Below are 15,588 nucleotides of genomic sequence, written 5' to 3'. Positions count from 1 at the left end.
TGTGCGCGCTCAGGCCACAACGAGAACCGTTGCGAGACAACTCGCAAGTCACACAATGGCCTATGACACCATCGCGAGCAGTCGCGAACCAACGTCTCACGCTCGTTAGGACACGAAGCTGTCATCATTGCCATTAGCAACAGCATCCGCTACAATAGCAACAGCGACAAACAACCGGTCGCGCATCGACAACAGCATGACGTCATAGTAGACCTACGGCAAATCGCACGGCATCGTGCAAGCGCAACAGGAGAGAGTTAGCCCTCTAGGGCTTATTCTCTCGCTGGCGACACTGTACGCGCCCAAGTTTACGTACCAACTAGCTATTACAGTTAGCTAGACTCTGCAGGGCCGCCGCTGCTGGTCACCGCAACAGGGAGCGACAGGACAGCGAGCAAAACTGATATAGCTTCACCCGTTCTACTAAATGTGTGTGTCTGTGTGTCTATGGCAGGAGGACGCCAAAGAATGAGAAGTGACCTCGAAGTTCGGGGCAGACACGAGAAAATCCTTAGAATCAGGTGCGAATGGCGACTCGGAACGGCAACTTGGTTTCCGTTTGTAATTAAATAGGGTTAAAACAAATCTATCGAATCTCGTGCCTGAAAAGCGAGCTTCAGTTTGACATACTAAAGGTGCATTTAACTTACACATTTTAAGAATACGTATGGTATCATCGTCATTAATCCAAACGAAGCCATTGCCTATCGTAAGGTTAGCTTGGTGTTCAGAGGGGATCAGGTGCCAACGAAGAGGACGACCATACGAACGAGCTGGAGACGCAGCCGGCCCGCCAGGCCGCTCTTGGTGCTTGAGAAAGAGAGTGGGTGGTAGGCGGAGCTACTCGAACTCGAAGAGTTTCTAGCCAGACCCCTTGCTCTGGCGAATTGCGGGGCGAGCCAGTCAAATAGCGAACGGTGGCCGGAGTGGAGAAATTGTCTGAGTGAGTCAAGATCGGACAGAGCGGGGCATCACCGTTCACTTTGTTGGATACACCCATCGGAGTAAGACGTAGCAGGAACTTAAGACTAACCAGCGGCAGCCCTTTTAAAACCACTAGCACAACGGCAAGAACAACAGCAGCAGAAGCTATCGAAGTTTTCGTGTCTACAGTCGTTGACTCTTGCGTTACCTCGAAGTGGGTTCTGATCGAAGAACAAGAATTGCTGTTTTTTGTTTACGAGAATTGAATTTGAAACGTGCAAACTTACTCTAGAATATTGTGCCATATTAAGCATTGTTAGTTTCACTGCGTGTCTACAAGTAGTTGTGCTCGGAGAGGAACTCTGACTCTGATGTTTCGGCAGAATCGGGAACAAAAGCTCTAACAACGGGCACCGATTCTGAACACAGACTTTTCATAGAGAAAAGGACCGAACCCCAAATCGTTACCGGTTAATAACTTAATTGTTGTGTTGTGGTACCCATAGTGATATACGATATACAAGTGTAGTGAGATGCCATCATATGATATGTAAGTAATAAGAGATACACACCTATATAGCTATAACGGCAATAAAATAATCAAATATCAAGTCCAAATTACAAAAATTATTACTTTTCAAATGCCCAATCAACACCCCAAATGCAAATACGTCAACTGAAATAGGAACATGCACGCATCATCTGGCGTCCACGCTTGTATTACGCACACGTACGTAAGTAGACGCTATCTGTTCAATCAACATAGAAAATCATGTTAAATTACAGCTTGGTCGTCCCTATTCGTACCCAGTAGCAGACATCGTTCTAAGGGCGTACGCGTTAGATTTACTGAAAAAAACAGCGCTAGCTGTTCTTAAGCGCGGACATACATGTCGCTGGGATCGATGCGTCGCCAATACTGTCGACACCAAAGGCTTGCCACCGCTAAATCATAGACAACGATGACAAACAGATCAGCAGGAAAAGCAGTATTTTTATATCGCGAATCCAAAACCGGCTTTTGTCCTACTATGTCGCCTTCACGTGACGACTCTTCCATTCACCAATAATCCCTCCATTGCCCCAACTTTTATCTCGTTTGCTTAAGGGCTATTAGTTGATTTCTAACCCCGCATGCGTTTTGACATCAGCGGTGTAAGTTTATCATTGTACTGTATAGGATTGTTTGTTCCGTCTATTTTTTTTTGCTAATGGACAGGTCTCTAGCCTAATGGGTAATATAAGGTGATAATGAAAGACACGAGATAAGAGATATAATCAAGCTGTGTAATTTTTTAGGGTGGAGCAGTGAGAACTGGAGATGCATATAAAAATCGCCGATTGTGTCAACAAAAAGTATAGTCTTCAAAGTCCTATAATGCAAGTGAAAAACAAACCTTACACGCGGATTTTGTGTGTATAATCCGAGATTCTACTTGTGTTTAGTGGATAACGCTACTGATCGTCTACTAACAATTTGTTTGTGGTGTTTTTTTCTACTTTTGAGTCATCTGATTATTATTCAAGTGGTACTGACGTACCTATTCTCAATTTTGATCATTGCAGAATGGCTGGATCTAGAGGAACGCTGGATTGTAAGGTACTGAGCAGACGAGAGAACTCGAAAGACGGTCCGGAGTGGCTACTTAGGCTGGACGGGCCCAAGCAGATGGCGTGCCCAACATTTTGCGTCGCTCGCAACGGCCCCTCATCTGTTACTGGCCCACCGAAAAGCCAAGGTTTGCTAAACAATCAGGGCTATCAAGGCCAGAACTGCTCATTATCATGCTCATGTGACACCGATTCTGGATACGAACCCTCCCCAGCGTACTTTGCCGTAGAACGGAGCTTTGAATATCCGCCCGTGGAGGACCTTGAAGAGGAAGACCTCGATGATGTTTTCTATGATCCACCGTCGTTTCTGTCGGCTCCATCTACACCGTAAGTTGATTCATTAAGGTTACTTACTGATCTTGATTTTTCAAATGTTAAATGAAGTATCGTAATCCAGTTTGTTATGGCAGATGTGCACTCGACTGTTATTTAGTTAAGTAACTCTCAATTTATGTCGATTCCAAATCTACTCATAACGATTAATAAATAGGGCCACATTGCGGACTTGGAAACGGTGCCATAGATGAATAATTCTGCTTATTTACTATATTTGGTTATCCATTTAAACGTTTACTACGGAGCGGTAAGACTGGAGCCCAAGTTCGAGACTTAGCGACGTCTCTTTCTTATCGGACTTCTCTGGTGCCTGGCTCCTTTTCCCGCATATGCATGTCAGTCTGAATCTCTTCCTTGATATAATCAAACTCCCCTGTGCTACCGACACGATTTGTAGATAGGTAGCATTTCCCGCAAAAAAAAGACGAACAGTAGAAAAAGTTAAACAGTGGTAATAATATTACGCTGCCACCTCTCCTCTGAAGTATATCCCAGGGTCTTTCTATCTCAGGGTCTAGGTGTAGATGTCTGTGATTTAAAAGAGGATTCATCTCACTAGCACAAAACAGGTGTCGTTGCTTGGGGCTTCTTCTTCTCTTGCCCCCCCCACCATGTCGCCAGCCAGCCAGCCAGACTGACAAACGCAGCTCTTTACCTGTTCAGAGCTTACTAGTCAATATAGTATATACATTTTCCTTTCGCAAAAAACGAATCTCTTCTTCAGTGTTGAGTTCCAAGAAAGCAAACGAATCGACTTGGTCCTTATCTTGTCCTCAAAAGATATTTACATCTTTTTCCCATTAGGCTAAATGTTGAGCGTGGTTTCTACCACCTCGCCCCTGCCCGCCTCTATCGCCTAAATGTCCTACGTCAGCGTCTCCAAAATTACAGCCATTTCTTCTTTTTCCGCGCACCTTCGCTTCCTTCTTCTTGTGCTTCTAGAAGGCGAAGTACAGCAAGTAGGCAAACGAAAAGTAGGAAAAGTACCTGCGAACCTTCAACAGAGCAGGAACAAAAGCATCGGATTACATCGGATCGAGGGCTAGGAAGGCAGGCGTACAAGAAAGTTGTGCGTTTGATCTGATCCGGCGAACGCCGTCCAACTGTAATAGAATATATAGTAAACCGTCAAACTTTTTCTACGCGTGATCCAAGTCAGTGCGGCCGCCAGGGGCCAGGGCGGCAGGGCAAGTAATAGCCCCTGACTTGGTTTCGACTGCTAAGGCCGATAAAGAGCGTGTCGGGTGTGGACAGCAACGCTCCTAACTATCTCCACCTACGGTCTACTCGTTTGCCCATTTCAACAGCGTTTCGCCTAGACCTGCCCCAAGAGTAGCGTCAGCAGGAGCTCGTATTTCTCCGCAGGCTCTTCCTTTTCTTTTTCTACCCCACCATTTTTTTTCTTTGGCTTCCTTCGTTTCGTATCCGGGCGTTAGTCATCGTCGACTGGACCGGGCCGGACTCCCCCTCCAACCTAAACGACGGGTTCGTTTTTATCACTCTAGCCAAATCTGCACAACTCTCACTAACCAAGCTAGTAAACAAAGCCTTAACACCGTGAGCGGCGCGAACAGAAATCGAACGGAGGTTTGTTGCGGGGAGTGTCGGAGCATTTCTATTCTTAACAGCTTCTGAGAGCCATGTTGTCGTCGCCAACATTACGAACGCATCATCATCATCGACAACAAAAAACAATATCATTAACACACAACGCTATCATCCTGTCTCGTGTTCACGTGTTCCTCTGATGCGGCCGCTGCTCGTTGCTGTTACGTGCTTTTCCTACACCTTTTGTCTCCAGATACGCTTACCTTTCTCGGATGAGCCAGTCATGCCGCCCCGCTGAACAAAAGGAAATGAGGGAGCAGCAGAAGTAGCAAACAAAAATTGGACAGATGAACACAAAGGAATTATTACGCTCTTATATTTACCAGTAGACTCAGTCAGAGATACACGCAGACCGACCGCGGCAGACAGGTGCATTACAGGTGATGGCAGGGATAAGCAGTTTTTCATCAAACTTCTGCCGCCGCTGGTGGTGATGATGGTGAAGATTATAGTACTCGTAATGTTCAGCTTCGTTACTACTGAGAACCAGCCATTTTAGACGTTATTTGCCTTTGATGGATATACAGCGCTAACGGTACAGTAGACTTGGTTTCCTTGTCGACTTCCGGTACAAAGCAAAATTGATGTAGTTCGCTTGCCAATTAAAAGACGGGGAAAATGTTGATTGAAGAGTGACTATGGTACGGTACATGGGAGTACTAGTAAATGTAGAATCATATCTATTAAAACTAAACAAACAACTCAAATAGTCATAGTAAATAAGCAGAACAGTATTATTCCTAAAGCAGCACACGGAGAAAGGTTTAAGGCAAACCTGAGTGAATATAATTAGCTGGCAAAAGCCTCTCCATTGTCTCAATATCCACCGCTATCATAGCAGGTCATGGTTGACGCTGGTAACACTATTATCACTACCTGTCTTTGTATTTATCAGCCTCTAGCCGAGCTGGCATTAATCGGATGGTCGTTAATAATTACATAGGGGAACCCGTTAATAATAATAACAAAGCCAGCGTGAACGCAAACCTTGCCAATTCCCTGACTTGAGTGAGTTAACATGTCAATCTTTATATAACAAACGACAAAATGAAACACATTGAGTATTTCGACATTACGTTTTAGACTATGGAGAGCACTCTATTTCGTCTGACACTGTACAATGAGTACGTACGTATTGCCCAGAACAAATAAACAAACATGCCTTTTGTGGCAGGTAAGAGTGCCATAGAACCTCATTAAAATCTCGTTGTTAAAAAAACAGACGCGCAGAATTGTGATGCTAAAATTAAGTTTGCCCATTTATATTTTACACAGCTCGACCCATAGATCCCAACTTTTGTCTCTGGCTATTGTATCCCTTGTTATGCGATCATTATATTGCAATTACTGTTTCAGATTATCAGTTTTCTTTTTTCAGTAAATTATTCCAATGATTAACTGATCGTCGATTAATTCATTTGTGCGACAGGCGCTCATGCGCGATTCCAATACCAAGTACACGGCAGTCAACACCGTCGGATGACACCGTCGAGGACAACGACGACCCTAAACCTTGTCGTCCTCAAAGCTGTCCGCTTCGCGATCCTGGGGACGTTGTTCAAGACGACGATGATGACGATGAAGCCGATAACCGCAATGAAATGAGAGACCACTTTTTAGACTTCGAGGATGATGAAGACTACGAAGATGTGTTTCAAGACCTTGAAGATCATCATTCCGTCTCCACACAGACTGAATGGCTTTTTGACGAAGGTAAGAAAATAACCGGAATACAGTTTACCAGGTGTACAGGATTACCGATACCCACTGAATAGGTCTCTTCTAGCCCAGTGTTTTAATACAGTACCACTTTTATCATTACTAGTGTGATTCCAAGTAGTAAGTCGAAGTAGGCTCTACTTGATCGGGAACCTATCCACGTTCATGAGATAAGATGCTTGAGACACAGCCAATTATAACTAACAAACGGTAAAATCGAAATTTCACTTTCTACCTAGTAGTAGGATAAACATTATGCACAGCATCCGTCTTTCTTTCATCGTGATAAAACCGTGACCAAGAAGTCGCTAACTGTCACCTTCCCACACTCCGTTGTCATACCGTTATCCCTACCCACTTGCACCTCGCTAATTGACATTATTGCAAAATGGCTAGCTGTATATCGTTATGTGCACTGTTCGATTTGCATTTGCGTGTGTGCGTGGTTTCTATTGAGTCTTCCTGGCAGTCGGTCATGAGGCTTACTCATTGCAACTCCTATTTCCGTCCATGAAAGTAACATATCGTACATAAAAACGTCGGAATAAATCACTACATAATTATAGACTATAGCTTGTTATAGGTTAGATCTATTTACATGCTGGTACCCGTGCATATTTGCATGACACAGTGGCGCTAAATGAGAAACAAATCTGTTCAAGTTGTTACTATTCTTCCATTGGGTTCGCACGGGACTTTATTCGCGAGAAGGCACGGAACAAACCACTATAGCCAATTGTCATACGCATCCAATATACGTAGCAGCAAGATTAACCTTTAGTCCCTCTCCAGTGAAACGCTTCACGAGCATCATGCTTGTAAACGCCCGGGTCGTAACACTTGCCCGATCATGTTCATTGCTTCTCTCCGATATTTATCGGATGGAGCGCATATGCTCTGTTTAATAGACAGTCTAGTCTAGTTAGAAGATTCAAGTCCTCTCCAACATGAGAAAGGATAGAGTACGTCGCACCTGCGCACGAGCTGACCAAAATGATGTCTGCCCTATCTTCGACCACTTTTCAGTCTGACCGAGTACTCAGGCTGAGTGGGGGATGTGAGGGGCTTCGTAGCCTGTATGTCTTAGCCGCTCAGTTGCTGTTCCACTATTCCGGAATGGCGGGCAGTCAGGCGGACAAAAAAACTTACGGGACAGAGACGATCAGAACAAGAAGGCTAAGATCAAGTAAAATGAAATAGAGAGCTCAGGCGAAGCGGCGAATGAGGGGCCGATCTTTCGCCTGTTTTGTCACCAAAGTGCGACTATTATTGGGTCCTCGATAAAACCACGGACACGGCAGTGCCATATTATCTGTTTGGGGCCATAGTAGCATCGAAGAGTCTGAGTTATATATTAGTTCGACCTCGCTCGACCTTCTCTTTCTTTAGCCCTGAACTATCCTTACTTTTTCCGTTTTCATCGTTAGTTTCGAAACAGTATGACTACTGATGTATTGTGCACCTTAAGCAGGTTTCGACTTGAGCACAACGCATCGCAGGATATCAACTGTGCTTGCTCCTGCGCCTGACTTTGATCCGAGCTGCTCTGGTTCTCCGTCGACTTCGGCTTAGGGTCTGTCCGCCAATTCTCGCTCGTTCTACCTATCAGTCAGTCTTCATTGTTCGTGTTGATCGTCTACAGCGCTGCCGACGGCAGAGGTTCGAGGGGTGCGGACGGTTCTAAACCCGCCACCACATCACCTTATTGGTTCGCTTGCTTCGTTCCCGATCCGGTTAACGGCAACCGCCTAGAACATGCAGTGTGTAGGACGCAGGCAGGAGAACAGATTCAGAACGGACGTTAGTTTCGAAAGCTAGCCAAACCAGTCAGAGAGGTGCTTCGATGTCCTGCTTCTGGTCCTGTTATTGCTTGCTGTTGCTTCTTGTTCAGCTGTGATCGAAGGCTGTATCGAACGGGCAGCCTGCAGATCAAGCTGTGGTGGTTTCCATCCAGATCTCGCCCCTGTCTGAGTAGTCATCTTCTTCCCTCCCGTTAGCCCAGTACCGAAACGACAATCAACAGCAACGAAGCAAATGGCCAAGTAACGAAGCGGCCGATTACGCACGTAGCCATAGATCTGAAAGAAGAAGGCGAACAAGGCAAACGGTCGCGGGCCTAGGCTGCTATTGTTGCTTCGACGTCACGAGGTGGCCCCACCGCCTGGCGGGGTAGGGCTGAAGCCGTGGGCTGATTTTGCTCCTACGATCGCTATTGTTGTCGTTGTTGACGAGATGATAGTCATATTGTTGTTACAACGTGCACCAAAACGCCAGCAGCAACGGTAGCACTAGCAACGAAACAACAAACCAGCTGGAGCTTCACTGGTGCAATCTCATCGTCGCTATCATTTCTGCCTAAACAGCAGCTCCAGTGGGGTCTATTTTATTCGGTGGGGCGGCAGTGGGGGTGGGCGAAAAGCCTTGACTATGACCTCGTGCTGCTGTTGCATTTAGACCTTCAGCCGAGCAGTGAGACAACATACCACAACAGCACAGCTCAAGCAATAGATCGTCAGCCGGCAATCGCTTTGAGCTGGTGGCGACTAGTCCTTGATGAGCCTGCATGTGTGTTCGACTATCCTGCCTTAGTTGAAAGTAGCGAGAATGGGTGTGACTCTGAGATAAGGGGGTGCACTCAACCGTCTCACCCGTTCGCGCGGGTGGGTAGTAGTGGCGAGTGATCTAGGATCGATGGGTGAGCGAGCAGGACGGCGATGGGGTGGTGGCAGGAGCTGCAGAAGATTATATAGTTTGCTCGTTATGATGAACCGGCCATGGAGCAGCCAACCTGAAACTGGCGGACGAAGAAGGGTTTTTACTCAAATGGGAAGAAAAACAAGAAAAGCACGAAGACGAAAGTCGAACGTAGATAACCAAAGGTGCCGTGTTGCCTGCAGCCGGCCAATACACCAATGCCGTTACTGCTAGTTTTGGGTTCTTTCATATCCCAACTCTGGCTTATTGCTTTTGCTCGGACTCGCTTTCTATCCATTCAGTAAGCCCATTCTCTGTTGTAAATGCCTATCTAAGTTTAGTTCTTCGATCGATAGGAAAGTTTCCTTACTCCTTTTAACACTAAGGTCTCTTCTTTAATCAGCCTTTGACTTGCTCGGGCAAGCTAACTCTGGTCGACAGCTAAAGCAAAATGAACTGATCCGGAGGCAAGGACGACAGGTTTCACTGGTATTACTGTTACCCGATTTAGCGCCATATATATCTATCGGAATCGCCTGCAGATACCGTAGCCTTTACGGGGAAAGTCACACCCAATTAATTTATGGTCGCCCCTAATAACACCGCAGAGTTCGTCAATTAAATTCATCCTCAGTCGTTTCTCAGTGTTGCCGATTCGCATTGATTCAATCTTCAACAAACAAAAGCTACGAATCCCCTCGTATAGCTGCGTTGCCTTGTGGCTGGACGTTCTGGTCAAAGTTTTCGACTATTTCTAATGTCGCAGTGTGACATCTAGATGTTGTCTTTGAAAGAACGAAATCATATTGTTCTATTTTGTATAGTTGTGTTTGGTGGGGGGGTGCGCAAGCGGTCAGGTAGGCTTCATTTAAAGGTATTAGTTGTTTTCTAGATCACTCGAACGCCTGTGAAGTCGCCTTGTTATGCTTGATTGTACCAGGGTGGAGCGTTTGAGTGTCAATTGGCATAAATTCACTAGTGCAATGAAACTACTAGTATTGCTCGGTTGATGGATCCTCAGAATGCTCCAAATATGGGCCGAAAATCAAATGGAAAACAGCCGATTCGAAGGATGAGGTATTTCTCTCACTGGCGGTAATTTCGAATTCTATGCATTGCACTGTCGATACGAAATATCCCAAATAGCTATACATCAGATTATAGCTAGAAGCATCTATCTGATATTTTTCAAAAAGCCACCATTCAGCTTAACGTCCATACACGCTTCTGCCAGTCTTGACCGCATACGTCGTCATTAGAGCGTTGTGGCAGTCGAAGAGACCACTGACTGTTAGTGCCCCATAAGCGTCGATTTAAAGATGCGATTTCGTAAAAGTAAAATGGCCAAGCAGTGATTGCATTGGCAAAAAGCAACGCTTTCGTTTATGAGCTTCGAGGACGTTTTGTAGTTGTGAGAGCTGAACGAGTAACAGGCTATGGAAATAAATCCGTTAATTTTACTTTTGTTGTGTCCTATGCGATGCTTTGGGTAATAGACAAATTCGAAAGAATATGGCAGACAGTGTGGGATGGATGAGAGCTCTACTGCACTCTTCTATACTTCAGCAATATCAAAATATATAGAACAATGTACTGGCATTACAAACGTGACGCAGATAAGTTGTTGTTAAACCCGAATGACAAAATTATAATAATGTACTGCCCTTTTTTCATACAGTTACAAGCTTATTCAGTTTCATGGGCTCATATGTACACGCGTCTGTTATTGATTTAACATAAAACATTGAATATGTTCTGATTGAATCTATCTCGCTATGTATATAGCTGGCGTAATATTCTTATTCTTGCCAACTTCTCCAGTTAAGCTATCAGTTCTGATCTTGCCAACAACAGACTCAGTTTCTCATAGGGGAGTAAATTGATTAAAGCTATTAGCATGGTGTATCCTGATCAATGCCGCCATGAACGTTAATAGCACCGCCGGTGCCACCACGGCATAGAGTTACAGGTGTGGGGTAATAGGTCTTAAGTGTTCAGATTGTTAGTTAGCTCAGTTAGTGATCTTCTCTTGGGGTAACAATATTAAACAAGTAGCGGTGTAACAGCAGGTCAGTTGACGAAACAGCAAGCAGATGAAACTGAGAGACACGAAAGTCAGGGGCATAGAAGGCACAAGTTGCTTCTATTGATGTTCACGTCTCATAGAGTAGAACAGAGGAGGGCTTCAATATGGGGGTCACCTTCGCCATCAATCGAGGCCAGCAAGACGAAATCGATACACGTCAATCATCGCAGTTAGCGGCGGAATAGACGACGCGCATCAGCATATGTCTGGGGTATCAGCCGCCGAGGTACACATCTGTTTATAGCTAAGTTGGCTTAAATGAAAACTGCTCTTCTTGATGATTTCTTCGTCCAACGACGAGGAAACAGCAACAACGGCTAAAAACGAGCGACAGTACCAACGACGAAATTCGGGCCCAAGCGAGCGAACAACAGAGACTGAGTGGAAAAAAGGTTTCAGGAGTTTGGCCTTTTGTAGAGAACTTCACAGTAGCATACGTGTGCTACGCCGATTTAGCTGCGCGAGCTGGCAAATAATTTTTTGAACAAAGTTAAACAGCGGCGAAAAAACCGTGTCTCCTGGCCACCATTGCTGCTGTCCACGTTTTCTCGGTTTCCCTACCACCGTGCGTAGTGCGGGATCCGGCAAGTCCCGCTGTATCGCCCTGGTGCCGAAGTTGTGGTACAGCCAAAGCATGAAGGCAGTACATATACTCAAAAACTCGTGACTCTAATCAATTTTTCAAAGTTAGGGCTATCGGCGTACAAGAGCCGGTTGGGGAGGTGGGTTAGGGGAGGGCAAAAAAGCGGGTAGGGTAGTCAGTTTTGTTCGATCCTAAATTCAAAACGAAAGCAAAGAAATATAGGGGTCTGTCATCTTCATCTATGGCTATTTTCATAACCATCAACATTATCATAATAAGTGATTACCAGGTCACCCTATCTCGCTCCTCCTTCTCGTCCTTTTGCAGTGCATTGCCTGCTGCTCACTCCATGACGTTGTATAAATGTGTGAGTGTGTGTAAGTACGCACTGCTGAACAGTTCATATAATTGTTAAAGCAGGCAAAGGCTGTGGCAGTTGGCAATGGCCGCAAAACGACTTTGTTACTTTTCTACTTCTTACCATCTTTTTTCATTTATGTCTTAGTTTTTATTATTGTTATTACTGGCTAATTAGCGATCGTTAGCTCACTGTAGGCCACAGAGTTTTCGATAGTAGTCGCGTCGATGGCGGCAGCGGCAGCAGCAGCAGCGCCATCGACGATGCTGACAAGTGTCTTTCCAAGTGACAAGAAGCGCTGTTTCTCTTATCGTGTTACATTTTTTGATCTCTGTTTTTCTGTTTTTTTCGATTCGGCTCTTCTCCCTTGCTCTTTTTTTTGGTTTTCACCGCCCAGTAGATCTGTTGTTGGCGAAATTGAGATGGAAACGTTTTTTAGTTGGCCGCTTGATTGGTCGGAGGCCGTTTCCCTCGCTTAGTTGACGCTTCGTTTTCTGCTCCAAGACCTTCGTTTCGACAATTTATTGCCGACGCTGCTGCCGCCGCCGTCGCTGTCGCTGCTGCCGGCTGCTAAATGAGGCATGCTGCTGGTCGCCGTTGACTTGAGTTCCGATCGAGAGTTACCGTCGAGCGGCGAGGTGGCGATCTAATGGCTAATTAGCCCAGCTGGGCCGCAAACATCGTCAGATCACTTCTCGGGCTGCCGCTACCTATTGCCTTCCTGTTTAGTCGCTACTACTATAACTACTAGCACAACTACGATGTTTTAATAGTAAAGGCTATCTCTCGTCGGCGCATCGGAAAACACCGGCTGACTGTGCTGGCGTTAGCAGCAGTAGCTCATAACGGGAACGAATGGACTCATCTGCACACAACAATCTTTTATGTATGTGCTCAAGTTGTATGGACGCGCGGGGCCTTCTGTCGTTCGTCGAACCAGGACAGCGGGAGCGGTTACAAAGTACCAAGCCGATGATGATTGGTTCTTCTCGTTGTTGGTACTGTGGCTAGTGGTGCTACTACGGACGCTGAACCGATTTTACGTTGAGCCGCAAGAGATGAGGAAAAACAGACGGACGGAATTGAGGACACACCATGGCCGTTGCCTTGACATCGACAATGCTCGCTCCCTGATAATACCAGATTATGCGTTATTCACAGTCGGCTACCCGGGAGGAAAAGCTGATTGAAACGAAGTATCCTTGAGAAACGAAGACGCGAAACTTGATGTTGTACACTCTGGTGAGTTGCGGTTTGCAATAGCGGACCGAGTTGAGGGGGTCGCAAAACGCTTGCCACTCGTGTGATCGCCTATAATTTACATAATTCATGTGGTTAAGGAATCAATTTCGTCTATTTATGACAGTGTTGTTCGCGCACGCGTTCTCCGAACTTGTCCTAACGAACAGATGTCAGGATTTCGAACTGAATGCTTGAGTAGTACGAGGATGGGGTAGGAAACAATCCGGAGGCAAACTGATTATGTGTGCACGCTGACAACTAGCAGATGCCGCTTGTTGGCTACCGTCGTGCAACTCTCTAAAGTGACAAATGTCTAAAACGTATCTATTGCAGTAGAACCACGTACACCTTTACGTTGTTGTTTATTTAGACTTTGTGTCGAATAAAGATAATGGCAGAAGTACGCGCTCGTATGGGACAGACGGCTTTACTGAAGCTTAGGACATGCAATCGATTATTTTGAAGTCATGAACGAACCGAAGAAAGTTAAGACACATGTAAAAACAAACATGAATAGGACTAGATAGTACGAATAACAGGAAGAAGCGAGCCAATAGACGTGGACAACAGTCGGTAATAAATCGAAATCAGAACGCTAGTTGCTTTTAATGTTCGTGCCCAGTGTCTAGTATCCTTCACCAAAGAGGCCTCGATTGTCCCATTATTCATTGTCGACCCAGCTCTATAGCGTGATGACACTGAAGCCCGTTGAAATTGAACAGCATTTGCTTATGCACTTCTACTTTATCGATTACGGTAGGACCCCTTGTACTGTCTACTGTAGTTGGTGCTGCCGAACGCTACACGGACGATCGTGCGTAGCCAGTGAGATCTGAGCGTGTATCGAGATACGAGGCTTTAATACGATATTAGCAACCTTAGCAGAGTAGATAAAACTATATAGCGGAGTATTGTGTTCTGGCACAGTTTTTACTATGGCTTGTGCCTTGGTAATACGGTAGTATTTTGGCTATTTTTACCTGAAAAGAAAAAAAATAGTTGATGAAATGTCGTCGTGAGCGATATCTGTTAGTTTGGTAGCTGGGTGAATACCACATGATCGCACACCTTGTCTATTCATTACGTGAAGATGTAGCACTTCATTATTGAATTATATCGATTTTGAAAGCTGCTTCATTACAGTAATCTTAACATATAATAAATAAAATGAGCTGCATTATAGGAGGAAAAACATGTTTATCACATATTTCAACAGTCGAAAAGATAAATATGCCTATTGATATGACACAGGACCGAAATACCAGGGAACATAGAGTACTATAGGATGTTACACCGATTTGAGGGTAGACAGCTCAACCAGAAATAAGGCAATAAAAAATCTCCAGAGCAAACTGGCTCTGTTTTTGATCTAATCTGGCCCGCATGGCCCGTACGTTTCTGACTTACGTCTGTTATTTGTACTTCTTCGCTTGCTCTCTATGAATCTTCTCGATTCAACTTAGCACTCACATCTCAACAATGGCTCCGCAGTATTCGTCCCTTTGAACTACCTTGCCCTTCTACACATCAGGCATCCACATAAACACAAGCAATAAAAATATATAATTATTATTAATTGCAATTGCCTGTATTGGCAAAAATGGTAGCAAATACAGAGAACTACAGCTGGTGGCATATCCAGAACTGTCCACTCTAACCTATTTGCACGATACTTCGCGTTCTCGTTACCTTATGTATTATAATTTGACAAACAACACTATAACAATCACGCCTATACTGTAAAAGTAACACCTGGCAGAAACAGTCATCTTAGCATCGACACCAAATACATATATATATATATATATATACAATTATAACAGCAGAAGTAGATTTATATGTCGGGAGCAAAACGAATGCGTACAGCGTTGATGAACGTGTTGATAGCCAAATGGGCGCGGAAATAGGTGCTGCTAGGGGCTGGTGACCATTAAGAAGCGGGACAAAATGGAAGGACGAAGGAAAAAGAAGTGATTGGTAAACGAAATAATACGCTGAACGGCTCGATGTCGATGGCACTCTTAGGGCTAACTGAAGTGTTCACACCTCATGCGCCAGTAAAGGGCCGACGTTTGTGGAACCAAGTTACGTGTATTATTGTAATATATATATTTATATATACGAGGGTACAGAAGCGCGGGTAGATGCGGCTCCTCGTCAGCTCATTTGGTCAAGGCGCTGTCTAGAATAGGTAAATATCGGGGGCACAAAAAAACGTCGAAAAAGCGAAAACTTATTGCGATCAGGGCAGTCCGGGACCGCCTCATAATAGCGCCTAATAATAGCCGCTCTGGTATAGAACGCGGTATGAGAGCCGGTGTGTAACTCGTCTAATGATTGTAAGCTATAGTTATAACTGAAGAGCTACGAACTTATCGGAGGTAGGCCTTAGTGGTCGAGTGATTAAGTGTCCGAGGTGTCGAA

The 15,588-nt window shown here is 45.0% G+C and overlaps 1 protein-coding gene across 4 annotated transcripts in view; it reads left to right on the top strand.

Annotated features, from left to right (window-relative positions):
* Positions 1–15,588, top strand: part of LOC111243428 (uncharacterized) — a 67,615-nt gene that overhangs the window by 17,973 nt on the left and 34,054 nt on the right. For 3 of the 4 annotated variants that reach the window (XM_022788996.2, XM_022788987.2, XM_086977045.1), the window contains 2 exons: positions 2,491–2,865; positions 5,912–6,195. In XM_022788996.2, coding sequence (XP_022644731.1) covers positions 2,492–2,865; positions 5,912–6,195 — 658 coding nt within the window. In that variant the 5' untranslated portion in view covers position 2,491. Of the gene's footprint in view, positions 1–410; positions 1,475–2,490; positions 2,866–5,911; positions 6,196–15,588 lie in introns of those variants that run through there. The other variant, XM_022788981.2, reaches the window with a different exon arrangement.

This window comes from Varroa destructor, unplaced genomic scaffold (assembly GCF_002443255.2).
Source record: "Varroa destructor unplaced genomic scaffold, Vdes_3.0 BEIS01000001.1, whole genome shotgun sequence".
Classification (NCBI taxonomy): Eukaryota; Metazoa; Arthropoda; class Arachnida; order Mesostigmata; family Varroidae; genus Varroa; species Varroa destructor.
Note: the sequence above shows the minus strand (reverse complement) of the source record. Positions and strands in the feature narration are given on the sequence as shown.